Raw genomic sequence first — 23,292 nt, 5'->3', positions numbered from 1 at the left:
AGAAAACATCATCAGCAATGTCTAAAACAGGAGGTATAGCCAAAGGCCTATGCTGAGTTAGAAGAAGGAAATCCCTAAGCCTCTTTTTGGATTCTGAAAAGTCCTGACTCTCCCAATGAAAATGTTCCCTTAAGGTATGCAAAGTTTCTCCAAAAGAAAAATCTTCAGGAGGAGAAGCAGAAGGGATGGATTCTTCTGCATCAGAGTCCTCATAAGGGGGAATAGAAAATTCCTGATCAGAAGAGGAATCAGAAGAAATGGAAACCTGATCTGAAGATTTACAATCAGTGCCTTGCCTAGGCCTCTTAGCCGGAGAGGGGTGGGAACCCCTGATCAAGGTAATTAAATCCTCAGCCATTTAGATAATTTGCTTCTTAGGCATAGGGGCCTGAACACGTGGCCCATGTGTCGGTTTTTTAGACATAGAAGTTGGTTTTGGCCATGTTTCTGATGATGGCATCAGTTTAATATATAAATCTTTAAGCCTGAAAACACCCTCAGAAGCCGGTGCCTGCTCAGCGGTTCCAGACCCATCTAAGGGAGAGACATCCGTGGGTCCAATACTTGAAGTGTCTCGCGGCATACCGGACTCCGAATGGGCCTCAAAATCAAAAGTAGCAAGCATCAGGGGCTGCAAAAGCACCTCACTGAGTACCGGCGAACCGGCGACTGGCTTAGGAGAAGCTTCTTCGGTTTTGGACCTCGACGGTCTGTCTCTGTCTTTTTCTTTGCGTTTTTTGTGAATTCCGGTAGTCGGATTGCTAACCGACGACATTTCTGGATAGTTAAATCTTGAGCCAAAATATTTAGAAGCAAAAATATACCGACGCTTAATAGTGTGTTGGTTAAACTTAGCACAAAACCAACAGCAAGGCAAATTATGGTCAGGGCCTAGGCAAGGAATACAATACAAATGAAAATCCTTATGAGGTATTTGCTTCCCACAAGTAATACAATTATTAATTTTTACTGACATCAGTAAGGAGCAAGAAAAAGTTTCCCCAATGGGGTACTTAGCTTTTAGTTGAAGACTTCGGTTCTGAAACTTGAAAACGAAAATTTCAGGAGTCGGCCGACCAACACTTGCGAACTGCTTCTGCTTCGGGCACCGCACGGCAAGAAAGACTGATGTAATGGTGTCGGCTGCATGTTTTATAGCCCTGACGACCTGACGTCATGGAAGAAGAGACAGCAACCAATGCAGGACCCAAGACTTTTTTATTCAGGCCGACTGATGGCAACCTGCCAGCAGATTACCCAAATATAATGACTGCAACAGTGAAACACGAAGAACATCTCCTCAGGCAGTTGATAGTCCTTCAGAACTCAACCTTGTGACAGACATCCTAAGCAGGTCCAGGACACAACCTCATGGATGGGTGCTTCACAGAGAGATGTTTCTGGATATAGTACAATGGTGGGGTATCCTCAAGTGGATCATTTTGCCTCTCCTCTGAATAGGCAACTTCTTCATTTCTTTTCCAGAGTCCCAAGATCTGTGACTAACAAGGTGGACACCATGTCTTTTTCTTGGAAAAGGTTGTTTCTATATGCTTACCCTCCTCTTCTTCTACTTCCAGGGGTCCTACAAAAGATCAGAAAGGAGACCAAGAATATTGCTGGTGACTATCTTTTGTCCCAGACAGCATTTTTCTCCCTCCTCTTTCACTTGGCCAGGGGCAATCAACACAAGTTAACTGATCGGTTGGATCTTCTCACACAAGAGAGCTCTCCTTCACCCTCACTTTTCTCCTCTTCAGATGAAACTTATAATGACAGGATTTTGATCCCATTTAGACACCACTTTTCTCAAGACGTGTTTAGGGTATTGCAGGAGGCCAGGAAACCCACTATCATAAAATCCTAAATGGACAAATGGAAAACATTTTCTGTTTCATGTCTTAAGCATCACCAAGATCCTTTCTTACTTGTGTGAACTGCTCCATGCTGGCTTGGCATATTCTGTTAAATCTCAGTTGTCAGCAGTCACTGCTTGTCTGCCCTTGAACTGTCATTTGGCCTCTCATTTTGAGTTCCAACAATTCCTTAAATGTGTCCTTCATTCCAGGGCATTGAGTTTGGCAGTTTCTAAGCAAACCATCTCCTCCTGGACTTCTAAGGCCATTTTATTTTATTTTTTTCATGAGTAAACAGCTTTCTGCTTCAGTTTGAGCTCATTCTGCAAGGGCAGTTGCCTTTTCTGGAGCCTTCTTCAAGGGTTTAGATAGTAGAGCTACCCTGGAAGCTGCTACCTGGTCTTCTGTCCCCACTTTTACTAAACATTACAAATCAGGTGTAATTTTCAGAGCCATGGCAGGATTTGCTAGGGCTATCCTGCATGGGTTTGTGGAGGGCTCCTCTGTGCCTTCCTTCTCCCATTGTTTACCATGGTTTTGGTACTCTACGTTATGTATTGAATACTGCAAAAATGATATGGAATGACATAGTATGGTTCTATAAAAATCTTACCGTAACAGTAGTTGTCCTTCCTTTCAGTGTTGCACCATTCAGACCCTCTATCCTGCCCCCTTATTTATCCTCCTCCTGTTAGGAACATTTTCTAGGCTGAAGGAGCTTTACCACCTTGCCCTACTTTCACTTTTCTCCTGGATGTGCATGTTCTCCTTTCTCCTGGAGTTGCTCTGGTTCTCATGGGGCACTTCAGTTCTGAGTATTCAGCATGCAAACGTCACTTTTCTGCCCTATGCTTGGGCAGGGAGCATGCAGCTAATGTACGATGCTGGGAAGATATAAAGGCTTTAGTATACTAGCGAGATGTTGGGCTATCCTTGGCAGGATATTCTTTATGTAATAAATACTGTAACAGTGAAAAGAAGGATATCCACTGTTATGGTAAGATTTTACACTGCTGTACATTAGCCTTGTTTAATTTCCTTTTACTTTACATCATTTTCCAGTAAAGTGATTGATCTTTAGTCTTACAACTTTCTCATACATCTCATTGTTCACACTACTGTAGCTAACATTCATGGCTTACGATTTTTTAATCATGTCTTCATGTTCTATAAAATATTTTATTTTTTTTTAAATCTTTTATAATACATACACACCTTTCTCAAGTTTAACTATTCAGTTACGTATCTAAACCACATTATTTGTTTTATAACATTACCTTTTAACTAAGCTTCATGGTTCTTTTATGAACCAGCCTTTACACTAAATGTTCACCAACTTAGGTTGCTTTACTCTTGTCAATACTTTTAGTCTGTAACCAATCACAGATTTTAAAATTATGATGACGCCTTTTTTTTATAAATATTGTCATTCCTGTATACTCAACATTTCTATGTTCTTTATTTCCTTTCAAGTAACCTTGTAAAACATAGAAAAATATTTCTAAACTTTTTCTATTCCCATTCTTTCTTTCAGATCTTTGAATCAAGTGTTCATTTCTTATAAAGGTAAGAGGGGACAACCCGTGTCAAAACAGACTCTTTCCAAATGGCTGTCTAAGACTATCACCTTTTGTCACAATAACAAAACTATTCCAGGCTGGGTAAAGGCCCACTTTACCAAGGCTTTGGCTTCATCTATGACTTTTTGGAAAGGGTTGGATTGTAGAAGTATTCTAGAAGCTGCTACTTGGTCCTCTGCCCATACTTTTACAAAGCACTGTAAGCCTGATTACTTCCTAGGTTCAGGTCAGGCTAGGCTATGACAGTTCTTCAGTCCTCTGCCCATACTTTTACAAAGCACTGTAAGCCTGACTACTTCCTAGGTTCAGGTCAGGCTGTGTTAGGACCGTTCTTCAGTCCTCTGCCCATACCTTCACAAAGCACTGTAAGCCTGATTACTTCCTAGGTTCAGGTCAGGCTGTGCTAGGACCATTCTTCAATGGCTGCTGGACTCTTCTCCTTCCACCACTCTTGGCTTTTAATTCAAAAGTATTCATTCTCTCTTACATTTACTAAATCGGTTCATTCTAAGCAATCATAAAACGTCTCTTTATATCAGAATTCTTATCTTTTTGTAAACCTTTTTCTTTTCCTCATCTATAATACTGTCTATACAGTTAATTTCAACATTCTTACCGTGTTCCATAAATTATCATTTATATGGTTGTCTGTTACAAAAATGAATTAAATCCTTATTAAAAATAAGTTCAATATTTCATAAATGTAATAATGTCATGAATTTAGCCATAATGTTCAGTCCTCACAGTCATTCAAGGAACACTGACTTCTCAAGAAATGGTACAAAAACTTTTATCAGCAGCCCATGTGTCGGAGTTCATTTTAAAAATCTCCACACTTCTAGACTATCTAATCTGAACTGGAATATTATTCCACAAATTTGTAACTTTGGCTGTAAAGTATGAATTCATGACTCTAGTTCTGCCCAGTTTCGTCACTAATTTCAAGTTATAATATATACAGCTTTACACAATTATATACGTCTATAATGTGCAATAACTGCAAAGAAGGGTCATTAAATATTTTGTATGCCAATATCCGTTTAGCCTGAATATGTCTACATCAGAAAAAACAGCTTTAAGTGCTTACATCTGGCATCATAGTCTAGGTTACTACTTGACAAAAGTCTCTGAAAATTTCCTTTGAACACCTTCCAACATTTTAACTGAGATTGGGCAAATGTACAAAATATGTTGTTATACTGAATAATAAGTCAGTTGTAGGTTTTATATACCATAACCATACAGTACTCATGTCTTGTTGAAAGATTTCTTGGCAAGTTATCCATATATTTAGTATCTTCAGTACTAACAGCCTTAACACGATTGTTAAAGGACAGGATTGAAACTAAAGAAATACACAGATCTTTAAACTCCTTGATCCCTTCAAGCTGTAAATAAGTAAAATAAGTAGGAGATCTTAGAACTTTGATAGAAAATAAGTGTAAAATCATGTATCAATAATGAAAGCTATGTAGTTACCAAAATGATAGAGCTGTGTTGTCGGCCTCCATTTGGTTCAGTGCTTCTGATATCAACCAGTTCCATCAGACTTTGAACTCATTTGGCTCTGCCTCCCTTACCCACAACTCCCTAATCCTCAGATCGAGTTTGCTCCATGACAACCATTTTCAATATATATATTCTATAAAGGTTCACCAACCAAGGAGGATGCAGAATTCCAAAAATAAAGTGCAGATGACCTCCGTTGTCTGGTCATCACAAAAAGGGTACGTTTGCCATACCAACCAAAGGAGGGAGCAGGAGGGGGCACAGGTTGACAGACAACACAGATCTATTGTTATGGTAAATACATAACTTTTATATCCAATGTTGTCTAGCTTCAACCTGTGGGACATTGTCCCCAGCCACAATAAAATTCTTCTGGAGGAACTAAGGAGGAATATTCCACAGTGGACCCAAAGGAAGCCCTGGATCTAGATTAAATATCCAGCTTACAATACTACGCAAAAGTGTTGTGACTCAGCTAAGTGCTGTACAAATATCATCCATTAACACTCTAGAAAGGAAAGCCGTAGAAGTAGCCTTAGTCCTTCTCAAATGACCCTTAGGTTTGTGTGGAAGAGTCTTGCCTTTCAAAGAATATGCAAACAAAATACAATCTGGCAGCCACTTAAATAAACTCACTTTAGACACAGGTGAGCCTAGCCTGGATTTTGAAAAGGAGACAAACAGATGACTGGATTTTCTGGTTTTGTTCAAATAAAATCTCAGCTGCCTATGTAAATCCCCATAATGCAAAATGTATTCACCTTTATTGGAGAAATTAGGGAAAACACAGGAAGATAAACAGAACTGCTAAGGATGTCCTTGGAAGCTATCTGGGCAGAAAAGAAGGGTTTGTACAAAGAGAAATCCTGTCTTTAAGGAGCACCAAATAAGGAGGTGAAGAATCACGAGCTTGCAACTCTGAAAACCCCCTTTGCGGAAGTAACCACCACCAAAAACAAAAGTTTTCCAAGACACGGGCTTCAAATCAGAAGTAGCTGAAGGTTCAAATGAAGGGCCTGCAAGGACAAAAGAAAAATCCCAGGGAGGAAATGGATTCAGAACTGGGGGAGACAGCAAAAAGGTACCCTTGAAGAATGCCTTGGAAATCTTGAGGGAATCCAGAGGCACATTATCCCTGTTAACATGAAAGCTGGAGATGGCCGCTAGTTGCACATTCATCATAGAAAAACTGGAACCTGACTGAAATGATTTAGAGAGAATTCATATAATCCAGTGATGGGCATCTCAAATTAACACATGGATGAAAACTAAGTCATATGTATACCTATTGTGCTAGGAATGAGTCAGAGCCAAAGATGGCCATGTTGGATCTAATCCAATGAGTGGGAAAGCAGCCAGGACCAAAGATCTCAGATCCAAAGGGGCCAATGCAGGAAGCCAAAAATATGGAGCCGAGGGCTCTGGTACCAGACCTGGACCAGAAGGGATAAGGCCTAATTGCATCTGTGTCTGCAAAATGAACCTCATCACCTGCTCCAAATCTTAAGTTTTATTGCTGTCTACTGACCTCTATGACCAGATGGACAATGCCATCAATGGCGGCTTTGAAGGCTGATTGGAGGAGGACAAGCCAGTCTGCAAGATCCAAGCCAGAGATGTTCGGAACCAGGGTGGGGAAGGGAAAGACTCCAGTGACGGCTCTGTTGGAGTGGAGGGCAACAATGGGAAAGCTGTCCTTCCAGAAGGGGACTTGGAAGGCTTGGAGTTGGAGCCTTGCTGGTTGTTGGCACTGATGGAAATCAGCACCGAGGGGGTCGGAGCCAATGTCGGCAATGGGGGGATTTTCAGGTCCATCAAGCTGAAGGAAGAAGGACTGGGAGCATAAGAAGACAAGGATCTCTTCTGATATTTTTCAGAATACCTGGAGTCCTGTGGCCAGTGCTTCTTGGACCGAGCCTTCGGAATTGAGGAAGAAGGAACAGAAGGAGATCCAGAGGGGAAAAGTCCTTGAGGACCAACTTGACTCTACGTTCATTGACAGCCCTGGAACCAAACTCCTCACAGATTGTGCAACCCAGGTGCAGTGCTTCCAGGCAATAAACACATTTAAGTTATGCATCCTGTGAAGGCAACTTGTGCCCGCAGGCCACACACTTCTTAAAGGCCTTATCCATAACTAGACAAAAAAAACAGGTAAAACGGACAGGAAAACCCGCTGACCACAATTACTAACAACAAGAATAAAAAAGACTTAACACACGCTACTAACTAAGGGAAACCCCACCCCACCAGAAGGCTGGAAGTCCTAATGGATGACAAAGACAGTTAATGGGGGGAAAAAAGCCCTCAACAAACCTACCGTTCTATCTAACTGACATACACAAAAACTAAACTAAATGCATGCCAGGGTAATGGAAGAAGAAATCTCATACCAAAAAAACACTACACTAGGTTACCACAAAGGATACACCAAGAGGAGCCAAGATTGAGCTGCTGACTGGAATGGTGGCAAACTAGATCTGAGGATTAGGGTGAGGAATGGGGAGGTGTTGGATCCAAAGACCCACAGGTTGAACCAAACAGAGCAGGCAACATTGCATCTAAATTTTAGTCCAGTATCTACAGACCACTTGCAAAACAGTTGTAAGTATGTGTTAAGATCTTCGGCATCAGTCTTTTGTGTAATAAAAAACAGTTTTGCAATCTATTTTTCCTTGGGATACTAGAAAGAAACAAGACTGAACAACTTTGGTCCCAGATGTTACAGGTAAATAGTCTGAATACACATTACATATCTTACAGTTTATTGACTTAAAATCTATCTAATTATTTTTCATTTTATGCTCTCCTGTCTCTACTGTTACTACTACTACTGTGCCATGATCTGAAAATCCATTTGTAATCTCACCTTGTGAATTAAATACGTGATCCATTTATGTAAATGTATTCCTTTTTTTTTTTTGAACAAGAAACATCTTTATTAAATTGACACTTCTGACATAGGCAATCATACATTTGTAAAAATGAAAACAAATCATACTGATATAATCCCAGCTACAAGCATTTTACATCACAAACCATACTGACATAATCCTAATTGCAAACATAATTTATAATCTACTCAATCATTGTCAGTCAAACATTACATAGCTCATTCAAGTCCTGCTTTATTTTAAACGTAACTCCTTCCCTATATGTGTTGTTCCCACAATTCCTATTTTACCCATGTAATTTGCTCCTATCCTTTTTTAAAGATCACGATTCCAGTTGTTTTATCTCTGTTACTATATTCACAACTTCTGGTACACTTGGTTTAGACTTCGATTTTCATTTTCTAGTAAACTGCTTTTTAGGCAGCCACCATAATTAGACTCAGCAAGCCCTTACTACGTCTAGGCAATTCCGATTTAAATCACAGCTTAGAAAAAATAATTTCCCTAGTTACACCAATTTTCTCAACCAGTATCTGTGACAGAGCAGTCTGCAGGGAATCTTTAGAGTCTGCCAACTCATTACACTCCCAGAAAATATGTTCCTAATTACCTCTTTCTTCCCCATCACACCTACAACATTTGCTGTCCACCTGAAGAAAAATTCTCTGGAGTCTACTTGGGGTATAAAAATGTCCATGTAAACATTTCCTAGCAAAAATCCTACATCTTCTAGATTTTGCTGCATATGCGGGAGACATACATATATCCCCATTGTTTCTTTGTAAATTGCTTATCCAATCTCTCCTCCCAGTCCTTTCTAACCTCCACTGATTGATTCTTGATTGATTCTTTTAGTTATCATGCAACATTTTATATGCTCTACTAATTATTCTTTTTTTAACAGCAGCTTCTGTTCTAGATTCTACTAAAAACTCTGGTCCTTCATTTAGGAGTCGCCCTATTTCTTTCTCTTTGCCTTCCCCATAAAGGATTGATATCAGAGTATAGGCAATCTCTAACCTGCAGTCCAAATAATTTTTTGGCCTCTTCCCATTCTATTACCTTTTCATGTCTAATTATTTGCTCTCAATACCTTGGTTCTTTTGTCAGCTTTTTCCATTAAATTCCAGCTCTCCTTGTCTGTTGTTGTGTCCATAATTGCAGTCATCACTATTGGTAGAATCTCCTTTCTCCACTCCCATGTTGGCTTAGTTTTTAGAATACTTTCTGCTACTTTATGAATATAACATTCTGTATGATTACTGTTATTCTCCTTAAACAGCTGCATCCAAAATCACAGTCCCTCCTTGTTTCTTCAGCTTTGCCTCGTTTCATCATCATCCCTTTCCACTTTGAATTATAGGTTTCTAGTTTTGCTATGTATAGGAGCCTAACTGTGTAGCTCTGAAATACCCCTTCAAATCGGGTAATCCCAGTCCGCCGTGCTTTGTTGGAAGAATCAGTTTATCCCACTTGACTCTTGCTGTCTTCCCCTCCCAGACAAAATCCTTTAGCACTTTTTTAATTGTTATCTACAACGTATCTGATTGATAAAAAATATGCCTGACCTGTGTATAAGACTAAGGGGACTAAAAACATGTTAACTGCTTGTATCTTATTATCTGTATCCATATAACAACTCTTCCAATTTTTCAGTTTTTGTACTATCTTTTATTTAGTCACTTCCCACATATCCTTAGCTGCCACACTGGAATAATTTTTAATCCACACTCCTAAAAACTTAATTTTATCATGTCCCCATAAATATGGACACTGCTGAACCAATTTGTGTGCCGGTACATATAATTTACTGCTATTTCCTTTGTTTTAGCTTCATTCATTTTGTAACCCAAAAAGATATGAAACTGTCTCAAAATGTTCCACAACACTGTAATGTCCTTTTCTGGTTTTGTCAGGTATAAAATAATGTCATCTACAAATAGAGCCAGCCTTTCTTGACTACCATACCAATTATATCCTTGAATTTCTGAGTTTCTTATTTTCTTTTTCAATGGTTCTAAACATAATGCAAATAACAAAGGGGAAAGAGGACACCCACGCCTGGTACCTCTGCTCAAGCAGAAATTATCAGAGAGGAACCCACCCACTTTAATGTTTGCCTCCAGTTCCTCATATATCCCCATAATCAACCTTATAATTTTATCAGGGAATGCAAATGCTCCATTGCTCTGCTCATAAAGTCCGTGTTACTCTGAAAATTGCTTTCTTTATATCAAGGCCCACCAACACCAGTGGTAATTCCTTACATTCTGCTTCCCTGTGGATCATCAGTGTTCAGTTAATGTTGTCAAATGTTTGCCTCCCCTCCATAAAAACCACAATAATCCATATCTATCGATTTTTGTCATTACTTTTGCCATTCTTTTAACCATTATAGACATTTCTTAAAACTGAACAAGGAGAAAGAAAAAAAAAAACAGGAGAAACTCTTACAATAGTATCACCATTACACTTAAAAAAACAACTGAAAAAACTTTACTTTATAGCATGCAAAGAAAATTGTACACCGTAAACATTTGTTGTTGTTTGGCTTTTCCCGGTTAGGGGTCACCATATACACCATAATCAGTACTATTAAGAAAAAAAATGTTTACTTACAGTTAACTTTCTCACTTCTCTTCCCCTCCCCCCAAGTATTTTTTCTGAACAATAATGACATGAAGTAGGGCATATACTTTACAGTCCCCCACAAATCCAGCAGTCCAAAAAAGTCCAATATTTCCATATTTTCTTGTTCTGTCATATTTCACAACTATAATTATTTCTTTGTAATCCCACATTTGTCAGTTTCCATGTTATTGGCATTCTTTCTGTTCATCTCCATTTCCCAAATTCTGTCTCTGCTTCATTTCCAAAGTACTCTCGATTCTTCTAGTAAACTTTTTTGCCCCCTTCCTCTTCTCCAATATTTTCTGTTGAAACATTGGAAAAGGTTTCACTGGAACAACTCTCTGTGGTCTTCATTATCAGAAGAACATGACAAAGAATCTTCTTCTGTTTCACAGCTCATTTTTGTTGGACAAACATTTGTATTTCCTCCTTAGCATGTACCTAATCACAAAATCGTATTGCCCCTCTAGGGAAGACTATTTCGAAGATAGCTGGTTACAGCAGTTTGAATCTGACAACTGCTGCTCAACATTCCCTGAATAGTGGATAAATGTACTCCTCTTCTGCCTGGTGTACAATGAGTAATCGTCCTCCACAAACACTCTGCTGTCTCCAACTTTTAGTACTTTGTCCTTCTGCCACAGTTTTATCAGAATCGAATGCTTCTGTTGGTAGGACTGCATCATTACTATTAAAGGTCTAGGTTGATTTCTCATAGCCAAGTTTGGAGCATACACACAATGTACCCTTTCAATTAACAACAACTGCTGTGGAATACCAGTCTAGTTGCTTATTTACACTTTCATAAAATTAATACTGTCTGTTCCTTCCAAGGTTTTCTGTACATGCACTATCCTCTAATTCTATTATTTTTTTAAACTTCTATTTTCTAGTAGTCTTTTATTCAGCCAGTCTTTTATTCATTTCTACCTGTGATTTTTGCAGTTTTATTACCTCATCCGAATATATGTTTAAAGCTTATTCTATTTTTTCCAGCCTTTTGTTGTTTGAGTTGATGTACTCCATCAGTGTTTCATTTATGTTAACCAGGTCTGTGTGCAGTTGTCTTATGCTTTCCTGTAGGTTATAGAAAATCATGTCTAGAGCTTGCACTGCTTTTTGCTGAACAGCTGCAGTACTTTTCCCAGTCAGTATTTTTCCTCACCATTTGTAGCTGATTTTCCTTTAGGTCCTCTTTATTTCTTTTTTTTTCTGGCATCCAGGCAGTTCACTTACTAGCCAGTTACTGAAATTTACCCAGAAACACAAAAGTCCACCAGCCTTCTTTGCCAAGTTTCTGTTTTCACACTGAGAGAGCTAGAATTAAGCTGTAACTCACTGTGCAGCCATCTTGGAAAGCCATAAATGTGTTCCTTTAAAATAAGTTGCATCATTTTTACTCCTTCTAAAAAACTTAAATGTTCTAACATAAGTTTTTAACCTTGCTTCCTTGTATCACAATTATAGTCAACCACATAAATGGTCTATTTATTACTATTCAGCGACCATGTGATTTTCTTTATATCTCTTATAACCCCATTTCCTGTGGGAAAAGTCCTTTATTATCCCCTTCATAAAGGAAGTAACTCTTTCTGAAATCTCCAATTCTAGGCCAACTGCCATCTTGTCCCCCCTTTTATAAGATCCTGGAATAGTGTATTCATAAGCAACCCCTTTAGTACCTCTTTCAAAATGATAACCAAACCCCACAACAACATGATTTCTGACCAGGCCATAGCACCATTGCAGCTCTCCCCAACTTTTCTGACACTATTAATAAGGATAGACACCAAGAAAAGTTTATCTATTCTGTTTTTCCAGATCTCTCAAAAAACTTTGATACAGTGTCACATGAGAAACTTCTGACTAAAATGTCCTCTCTAGCCTGTTGAAACCAGCCTCCTTTTCTCTCTCCTTTTCTTCTAGTTAAAACTGGTATTACTCAAGGGTCTATTCTCGGTTCACTGCTTTTTAACATCTTCATCAGTAACCTATATACCTCCTCTCAGCAAGCTTACCTTATTCAGTATGCTGATGACTCAACTCTTATCTGCTCAGCTGGCAGCCCACAAAAACTGCAATCCATGGCACAAGATGCCTTCAACTCAGTTGAACTGTGGCTACATCAATACTGACTTTTACTTAATCCCAAAAAGACTAAACTATTACTGTTTTTTTTTTCCAAAGCCCCATACCAATGCTAAAGGTAACTTCCATATTACCTCCCTAAACAATACAGCTACAAAGTAGTTACGCATACCAAATTGCTTGGAGTCACCATAGGTGACAACTTAAAGTTTGATCTTCACATACAAAGCTGTATAAAAAAACTCATCAAAAGCTAGATCTACTATATACAGCAAAACATTCTTTACTCCTAGTAGAATAACCTTGGTTAACTCTTATTTTTTTGTCCTCTCTTCTCTATGGCTCACCTATTTTGACTAACATCCAGATCCCTTAAATCACAACTGGACATTACACTGCATAGCCAAACTATGGAACCAGAACTATATCATACTTCCATGCATTTAAGTCCTGTCTCAAAGGATTCTCACTAATTCATGACTATGCCCTTGCACATCTCCTGTATGACCTAATTCAAGAAATACTTTACATTCTTACTAACCTTTCATCTGTCTATAAATCCATCTATACCCTTTCAACACTTTCCCTATCTCCATTCTTAAGGGGTACCTGTTTCATCTTTTTTTTCCCTAGCATAGTAGACTATGCTTCTAATACTTTTGTATACACTGATTGTCATACTTAATTGTATTTTTTATTTTATTATTATATCACTGCTGTCTCCTCATACTTTACTGTATCCTATTTATTCAACAGTCAAATTGTATGTATATATATGCTTTTTAATTACATCTTTTCTACTGTTTTATTTGATATTTGATGAGCTTTTCTCCCTGGGCCTCAGCTGACAATGGGTAATTATTACTCACATGGACTTCCCTGGTAAACTAACATCAGTAAATAATATAAATAAACAGAGCTTTGTTTAACATCATATGGAGTATTACTAAGAGTTCATAAAAAAGATATGGATTCTGTTACTTTGCTGTATAATTATAATCAAACACTTCAATTTAGGACCATTGAAATACTATTTTGTCTTACAATTTTGTTTCCGAAACAGCTAAAAAACTAAATAAATCACATATTTAACAGTCTCAAAGGCCACATCTGCAAATGTCTTCTTTTCCTTATAATTGTTCCTATATTTTTAGCTACATTTCTTAAAAGCTTTACAAATGCCTGTTGAATTATACAGTCTCTTCACATTTCCATTTTATTTTGGTTGTGTTCATTCTTACAGCTGTAAGTTGTTTTATTCCCATTTCACGTCTCCTTTCATTTGCAGTTTCAGGCTTCCTTCTGTCCCTAAACCATCTCTATGTAAGAGGCTGCCACCTGTTCAATTTATCTTATCATTTTCTCTTTCCTTCTGTAATTCATCTCTATATTTCTACATAATACCACACCCAGCAAGCACTTCTGTGTGTCTACCATCTTCCTCACCTGACAGATGCACACTTCCACTTGTTTAACCTTCCTGATCTGTTCTGTAACATTCTACAATGCCAGACCAGGATATGATAACTTGTCATAAACACACAGCAACCATTCCAGTCATCTGCTCAATATGTAGTCTTTCAGTTTACATTTCCAAATAATATCAACCTTCTGTTTTTCAGAGACCAGTTCTCATTATTTTCCAGTATCTCCTTTTTATGAGATCCTCACTGGCACTTAGTTGTACATACTGACAACAAGGGTTTTAACTGCTTCAACCGTATCAGCCATTCATTCTCTCCTCTATGAAACCAGAAAAGAGGGATGTGAATCTTCTCAGTATTCTGGCTAAATTTATCCTGTCTTTACAAAGACCACCATGGGGCTTTCTCTGATAGAAGGCTACAGGTTTAGAGGACTGAACTGGTCATAAAAACTAAATAAATAAACAGTTCAGGCCACCTCTAATCTGAGCTATGTAAATATTGAAGCTGTATATATATTTTTAAAACTCTGTAAGTAGTAGAAAACTTGAATGTCAAGGAAGTAAAATGAAAGTGGAACTCCCCAGGTGATGTAAATTCAGTTAGTGGCTTGGTTAACAGTCAGATCTGGCATGGAAGGGTAGGGAGGACACAGCCATCCAAGGATTACCACGTTTCTTCAGAGAAAGATGCAAATGCAACCTGAGACCCAGCATTTAACATAGAAAGTAATTGTTGCTTTGTAGCCTTCAAGGAGTAGGTACACAGGAGCATGCACTAAAACTGAGATGGTATTATGACCCCTGTGACCACAAGGGTCACATGATCCCCTAACCAACTGAAGAGTTAAGGCCATTTTCATACAATGTTCACTGCTGGGATGCCACTGAATGCATTGACCACCCCCATGACTGTCTAAATGATGGTCCCTGTCAAGATGGCTGTCACCCCAGCACTGGGGACACCCAGTGCAGGGAAATGAATAGGTTCTAGTTTGAGTGGGTGCTCTACTGGTTGGCAGGTAAGAAGGAAGGCATACAGAAGAAAAAACGTGGGACCTGTGAATACAGAATCAATGGTACTGTCTGTGATCTTTGTGAAAAGGAATGTGGAGACAGGCAACTTGTATCTTCTTAGCGATCAGAAAGGCACCTTAAATTAGCATGGGGAATAAGGTTTGTATCATTAACATTTTGATTTTTTTTTGTGACTGTAACAAGTTTCTTTTCTGAAGCCTAGAATGGTATGAAATGATCATCTTTTGAAGCCTAGAATGGTATGAAATGATCATCTTTTGGGAACTAAAATAAAAAAAAAAACATGAGTAATTTTTGCTTCTCACTCTAACAGAAGCATTGGCTCAGTTTAATTGAAAGGAAAGGCAAGACATAGCTGATGTCTTGGATTGCTTGGAATAACACATGGAATGGATTTTTCCAGAAAATGGGGGGTGAGGAATCGTAGAAACTGGCTGCAGCACATTTTTCCAAAGATATTACCATAGGCAGGATAATCTATGTTGCTGAACAGTGGTTCATACCTGGATATGGTTATCCAGTAAATACAACATATCTGTACCTGACCACTGCATTTGGCACTATTCCCCATGCAAACGGTATTGACATAATTGTAAATCTGAATATAAATCCATATGTTATGCAATGGATAGCTAACTGGTTGTCTGACAGAACCCATGTGGTATACTGCAGTGCTCAGTGTTCCACCATCTTCTATTTGGCATCTATTTCTCAGACCTCCAGCCCAACACTTTTGTCCACAGTAAATTGAGTGTTATTTTACCTTCCATGACTCACAATTGCTCCAAAATGGGTTAGATCAAGTTAACATTTGCTGTGAGGGCAATGCTCTGAAATGAAATCCGAAAAAAATTGTAGTGCAGTTCATTTTTTAAATGAAATCTGAAAAAAAAATGTAGTGCAGTTCAATTCGGTAATTGAAACATGTTTACATACCTCTAAACTGAGACTGCCATAAGGGATCTAGGGATTCCTCCTTATTGTTTGACCATCATGGCTCTGCAGTAGATCCAGAAAAGTCCTAATTTGCCTTTAATCTTATCAGGCCCACTGTTGAATAAAATGCCCCTTTTGAGATGTATTTGTTTAAAGATATCACTCAATTTGAAAGATCTCAGAGATTCATAATTAAAAAAAAATCAATGGCCTCAAAAAATCTTAGTTATCAGGAGAGAATGTCAGCCCTTTCTCTGTATTCATTTCCTTATAGATTCCTCCAAGGAGATCTGTGTCTAGCCTTAAAAGATCTTGTCTTGCCCTCAGTGAGGCAGGAGAAAACTTTTGAAAATTGTTTTTTGGTTAGACTTTTAATTGTCTGCAGACTGATTGCCTAGTACTTACCTATGAACCTAAGTGGGTAAAAAGCCTGTGGAGCCAGTGATTATAACTTTGATACACAGCTGTACAGTGGAAAGCATCTTTGGGTATGGCAGCAGTTGCTTACTACTTTAGACTGTACAATAAATCCACACTGCTGCCTGAAGTCTGCTTCCCCCTTGTCATATTATATTATGGTCAGTGATGCAGATCATGCAGCCAAATTAAACAAGTAGCAATGGTTCAGATTACAGTCCAGTTTATCACATATTAATTGGTCGCAGTGGTGGGTTTATGAGACTGTAGCCTCTCTCTATCACATCTAGCTTAGAAAAAAGAATTATGAAGTATAAAGGAAGAAGAAAGCATAATGCACGGCGTTAGTGTTAAAATATGTATTGTTCCTAAGACGAATAATCTCCTGCAAAGCTTGGTGAATATTAATATTGCGATACATTCTTTATTAGGGCTTAAATGGAACAGAAAATATGTTTAAACAATGTCTGATGAAAAAATGAGTATGATATTAGTAGAAGGTTAGCATTTTAGAACTGAATTGTTTTATGCTACATTTAATAAATATATCTATTGATTTATATGCTAAGGGTGAATTCTTTAGTTCTTGTCAGCAGTCAAGTTTTTGATTTGTCATTCTGTGGTGGTGCCTGCAGCTACATCTAATGGGTGTTTTTCTCTTTTCTTGATGATTAATTTATAAAAAAAAATGTAGTTCAGTTGAAAACACAAATGATACATATAAGAAAAATGTTTGTTTTCCAAATCAGAGGAGACCTACATTGACAGCCTATAATGCTCTGTTACATTGTGAGCACAAAACACATGTACAATGACATTTCAGCAAATCATACAATAATACTGTTCTTCGGTGTGTTTTCAAACTGCCACATAAATTATGATTGTTTCATATAAGAATCTTGAAGAAACTGTCATTCAACTTAACAGTTGTCACCAAATGAAGTGCCACAGAACAATCTTTGAGATATCCACTTGTTCCCGAGTTAAAAATATAAACCTTCTTCGCAAACTTATAAACTGTCCTGTTTGCTCTGTCAGTTGGCAAGGCAGTTTAGGGCTGTGGATTTTCAGACTCTTTAGGCAAATCAAAACAACACTGGTATCAACTCATAGGGTTTTCCACTGGAAAACCTGCTGTTCCTAGACTGTATAAAAATATCTCCAGACTGGGAGTCTATCTGCTTAGAATCTCCCTTACATGCATCTTAAAAGACTGGTACAACATAAGTAATAGCCAAAAGGCTTAGGAACCTGAAATATCAACTGAGACGCACATTTCTTTTTGGGGGAGGTCAGTTTTTAAAACCTCTAATTGTAGTTTTTCCTTCATTGCTGAAACAATCTCCTCAGAATGCAGCAATGGAGAAAGTGAGGAAGGGCGATCTTCCACCTTAGAGTTTGTAACTACCTCTCAAAACTTTGTCCTCACAGGGTGGACTGTCTTAAGACCTGTAAGACAGACTGGTTAACAATAGAACCCTGACTCTTGTCATAATTTCCAGGAAAATAAATATATTTTATAGACTCTTTTGAAATCTACATGTGTACTTTGTGTAAATTAAAGTACTCATGTGCATAACTGTGATCATAAAACACATAAACAATGGCAACATTTCTCTCTCAGAGGTTTGATTCTTGAGCACCCATAAAACAGATATCTGTTCTAAACAAAGTACCACATTGGACATATGTTTCACATATTCTGGAAACCTTTGCCCCTTAAAATCACCACAGGAATACAAGTGTTGTTAATGGGCACAACCTTAAGACCTGGGAATTTAACAGCACCTCTAGCAATGCCTGGAAAAGACATGATCCCTTGCCAGATGACAAGGATCAATCATCTGAATTGAAGCCATTTCATGAGCAGTACTAAAACTCCAGGAATTGGGAGTCATATTGATGACCATTTTGAATTGTTCTTGTAGTGCAACTTCACCAGTGTACCCCTCGTAACTAGTAGACCAGTATGGAGAATGAGGAATATTGTGTGAAAATTAAAAATGCTGGGGGAGCAAGTATTAGATCTATCAGCCAATAGTCATGCTCTCTCATCTGTATAAATGGGTACTGGTCAAAAGTGGTTGTTTTTTTTTTGTCCCCAAAGACTTCATTGTTGAATGCCTTAACCCACAGTGCCCCATGTCCATGACAGATCTACCAGCTACTCTTATATCCCCCAAGACTTACTCCATTTTTTTGTTGGGGGCAATCATACTCTGGAACAGGCTACCCATCTATGTCAAGCAAAGTTCTTCATTAGCACTCTTCAAGAAAAATCTTGATGACTGGATGGGAAAAGGAAATACACCCTGGGGATCACTTCTGTGTCTCTGCTCAACAGTGGCACAGGAAAATAACTTTCCTGGGTGGCGTAAGCTAGGGAACCTTGTTGGCTAGGCTTATGTAGGCCCTCGGGCCGATAGCCTAGTACCTACCTATGGATCCTTAGGGATCCTGGGGGCTCGTCTTATCTGTTTTCTCTCCAGGGAGATTTTTTTTTTTATTTATGATCCCCCCCCCCACGTTCATTGATTCATCTGAGGGCAACTCCCATCTTTAGACCATGCCTCCCCTTAAAAAGCATATTAACAAGCGCCCTCCCACCTAAGATGGGCATGCCCATCCCTTCCCTTCCATGCCATCAGTCACCTGAGCCGCTAATCGAACCCAGGTCGGCTGGGCTTTAGCCAGGACTTTATCTCTCTATACCACTGGAGCACAGTGGCTACTAGTGCCTGTTCTTGAGATACTTGCTTCATATGCTTACTTTTCTTAACATCATTTCTTTAGAACTTTTAATATATATATATTTTTTTTAAATATTGCCTTCTTCCATGTAGTACAAGCAGAACTATAATGCATAATAAGAGAAGGGGAAGACAAATTTCAGGTTTGTAATTTTTTGCATTTGAGAAAAGCCAGAAAACTGTCTGCCCTCTTTGTTAAAGTTTTCCTATTACATTTTACATAATCTTCACATTATGTCAGCATTATTTTATTCTCCTTAGCAAAATAAAGATTTAAAGTGGAAATCTTTCTGGGAATCAGTTGCCTTCCCAAGCATTTGTTAGCAATTTTAGTAGGGCACATCATTAGGGACTACTGAATCCAGGAAATAAAGAAGTACACAAAATAGAAACTGTAAATACAACAAAAATATGAAACAGTTAACAATTATCACTTTTTAATTTAGACTGAAATGCTTGAAAACCTGACAAATGAGCAGAGAAGAGCAAAATGACCATTCACTTCTACTGACAGGAAAGCAGTTCGGGCAGTGTGCGCTCTCCTTCTCTCTGATAGACAGGCTCCCTGTAACAGCAGGTAACTCAGACTGTAAACACTGTACTTATTCCCCCACTTTTAAAAAGAATGGGGCAAAGACATCTACCTGAAGACTGAGACTTTGTCACAGTTGTAACTCCCATAACAATGATCCTTATGCTGAACATTCAGCAAATTGAAAGAAAATATGCAAAATAATTGAGAAACTAAATAAGGATTAAACAAGTGCATACAGACTTCAAAACTCAAGTCAAGAAAACGTACATAGAAAGCAGTTTCAGGCTAGCTAATGTCAGCAAATAGACTACAGGGTCACTCTCAACTTCAGAAACCTCAATGCTGTTGTCCCCGATTAAAATATTTACCTTGATGTTTTCCAGACACTCCAGTTCAGTTGTCTCCAGGACTTCCTACATCAAATGTTAAACACTGTGAATTCCTGAAGTGACAACAACCTGCTGCTACCACTGAAATCACTGTTTGTCAACTAACAGGCTGATAAACTCTACAATACCAGAAGCAGTCAACACATCAGAACAGTTTGCATCAGAAATAAGGTATGCCAAAAAAGTGCTTGAGAATTTCACACTGCATTAATTAGCAAATAACACTGCTTTAACTGCTACTGTAGTACCTTTGTCAACAGCCCTCGCTTGTGTAAGTTTCTCATTCGCCTTTGCTAGCAATCGCTCAACAGGTATGCAGGTCAATGCTTTTTGTTGGATAGCAGGCGATTCATACATCAGAACATGTTGGAAGTTTGTCTGCAGAGTTCTAAAAAATTTCACTTCAGATTCCTTGACACAAAAAGAGTTCATCACCATTAGTATTTTAATCAGAAATCTATATTACACATTAAGTACATCTCATGAGATATAGCCTGTGTAGAGTTTTCTGCATATAGAATATGTGCTTGGCAAATTGAAGATCTCTCCAAATAACATCAAATTCTGTGAATCTGATAAAATGACATTAATCTTTTCAAGCAGCATTAATACTGACTAAAATTGCATTGCAGCAACAATACAGCAGGCCCCTAGGAAAATAAAAGCCTGAGAGCTTCTGTGAGCAGAAAACATATCACCTCGTGTTTTACTATTCAGTGAAATCCAAAGCATGTTCCCAACATCCAAGCTACTTTCAGACATGCTATGTAAATATGTTTTCTTATTTGTGTCATTGTTTATATTTGTAAAACTTCCATTTTTCATTTTTTAAGTTTTAACATGCTAGAAATTTGTTTTAATATTCAAAATTCAATTAAAAAATCCAAAGCACGTCAGATGTTATCTTACTGCATAGCAAAGGTTATGAAGCATCAGGAAAGCATTTTGAAAACTTTACAGGGTGTTGTCAGCCACTTTCAGCCACCAGGATCATCAACCGCAATGCACTATAAGTCAGATACAATTTGAAACACCTTTAGCACAGTGTCACCAAGTTTGTGTTCTCTCAAAGCAGCAAAATGGAAGTTTGTGATAAACAGATGCATATATCTCTGGATAATGTGAAACAGTGTTATTCCCCACCAATGTCCATAGTATCAAAGCTCAGTAACAAGGAGGCATGTGATTACACTTTGCTGGGGCTACGCACAGTTCAGAATGCCGGAGGCAAGTATAGCACACCAGTCCAGTTGCCTGATGTATATCCTCCACAACAGTAACATTAAACAAACAAAAAAAATATGTAACTGGGAGATGATATTCAAGGAGAAAAGGACGGGGGAGGAGGTGTTGTACCTAGAACTGCTATACTGTTAATAATATTGTATGACAACAGTTACTCACCCCCATCCTGTTTACAGTATATGCTTCCTAATATTGCAAGAGTATGGTGTAGCTACAGTGAGTAAAAAAGTTTACACATCGCTGTTAAAATGCCAGTTTTTTGTGATATAAAAAAATGAGACCACAATAAATCATTTCAAAACTTTTCCCACCTTTAATGTGACCTATAACCTGCACAATTCAATTGAAAAACAAACAAATCTGTTAAGGGAAAAATATAAAAAAATAAAAAAACGTACAATAAGCTGGTTGCACAAGTGTGCACACCCTTAAACTAATACTTTGTTGAAGTTCCTTTTGATTTAATTACAGCATTGTCTGCTATCACATTAGATTTCCCCGGAATGCATGTTGCTATCAGAAATCGATTGGATGAGATCGCCCATTGCCACACTCTCAGAGCTCCTTGACAATAAGGGGTAAGATCTGGTTCCTCCTCCTTTGTTGATGTACCAGACTACTGACATATTGTCTGTCTGAATCACAATAGTACCTGAAGGGAGAGTCTTGGAAACCTTGCAATGCTAGGAGAATTGCTCTCATTTCTAGGGCATTGATATGCATGTTGGCCTCTTCTGAGGACCAAGTGCTTTGGACTGTCTTTCCCAAAAAGTGCCCTCCATTACCCAAATTGGGATGTGTCCTTGGTCACTATGGCCTTGGGCTAAGGAAGTACAAAAGGGTGGCCTTATAAAATCTGTTTTGAGAAAATTCACCACCTGACATACCTTTTGCATGCCTGAGTTATTTTGATCTGGGTGGACAAAGGTTGGTACAGCATGGACCACTGAGTTGCCAGGGTCCATTAAAGAATCCTCATATAGTACTTCCCAATGAAACCAGAATTATGGCAGCAGACATGGACCCTAACACCTGTAGAATCAGTCGGGCTGACAGTGAAGACTTTGAATTATCTTTTTTACTCTAAATTGGATAGTTTGTACCCTTGGCAGGGAAGGGAGACTGTCATTGATACCGTGTTGAACAAGGCTCCCATGAATTATAGCACTGGAGCCGGTTCTAGTTGAGATTTGTTGAGATTGATTGTGATGCCTAGGTGAGAGCACAATTGGAGTACATAATCTCTTATTCTGATCAGCAGATGCCTGGTCAGAGTGGTAATGAGCCAGTCATCCAGGTATGGAAAACACTCCAAATCAGTGTAGTCTCAAGTGAGTTATTACTACTGCCATGCTTTTGGTGAAAACCCTGGGGTCTGTGGTGAGGCCAAAGGGCAGTGGTCTGAATGTGGTAATGATTGACTCCTATCTGGAAGTGTAGATATCTCCTGGATTGTCTGTCCATTTTTATGTGACCGTACACATCCTGAAGATCTACTGAGCAAATCCAGTCATCCTTGTGCAGGAAAGGCAAAATGGACTGAAACGTGACCATCTGAAACCTTGTATACTGAACTGATTTGTTCAGTCTGCAGAGATCCAAAACTAGTCTCCAGTCCCTTGTTTTCTTTGGCACTAAAAAGAATCATGAGTAAGTTCCGGATTCTTTCTGGTCTGGGGAGAACTCTTGGATAACTCATTTTTTGTAGCAGCTTTTTTATTTCTGGTGCTGCTAATTTCCTCTGACTGGGTGGAACATTGGGAATTTTGTTTACTGTTAAGGGGGGAATTATATGAGAAATAATCCTCTGCACTCATGTATCTTTTGTAATGTCAAGCCAGGCTCTGTGGTGCAGGGATAGATGACCTTGTCTGTCTCCAGAGGTGGACAATTGGGCCGTCTTTCAGGAGCGCTCATAGGGTCCGTCAGTGAAGGAATCTCTGGACCCCTGGTTCTGGAGGTCTCATTTTCCTTTAGAGTCCCCCCCCCTCTGTCCCTGGG

The 23,292-nt window shown here is 38.6% G+C and overlaps 1 protein-coding gene across 1 annotated transcript in view; it reads right to left on the bottom strand.

The window, feature by feature from the left end:
* Positions 1-23,292, bottom strand: part of NGLY1 (N-glycanase 1) — a 714,901-nt gene that overhangs the window by 263,020 nt on the left and 428,589 nt on the right. The window contains exon 4 of the mRNA XM_044064776.1: positions 20,295-20,457. Coding sequence (XP_043920711.1) covers positions 20,295-20,457 — 163 coding nt within the window. The remainder of the gene's footprint in view (positions 1-20,294; positions 20,458-23,292) is intronic.

This window comes from Protopterus annectens, chromosome 3.part0 (genome assembly GCF_019279795.1).
Source record: "Protopterus annectens isolate FY-2018-M chromosome 3.part0, PAN1.0, whole genome shotgun sequence".
Lineage (NCBI taxonomy): Eukaryota > Metazoa > Chordata > Ceratodontiformes > Protopteridae > Protopterus > Protopterus annectens.
Note: the sequence above shows the minus strand (reverse complement) of the source record. Positions and strands in the feature narration are given on the sequence as shown.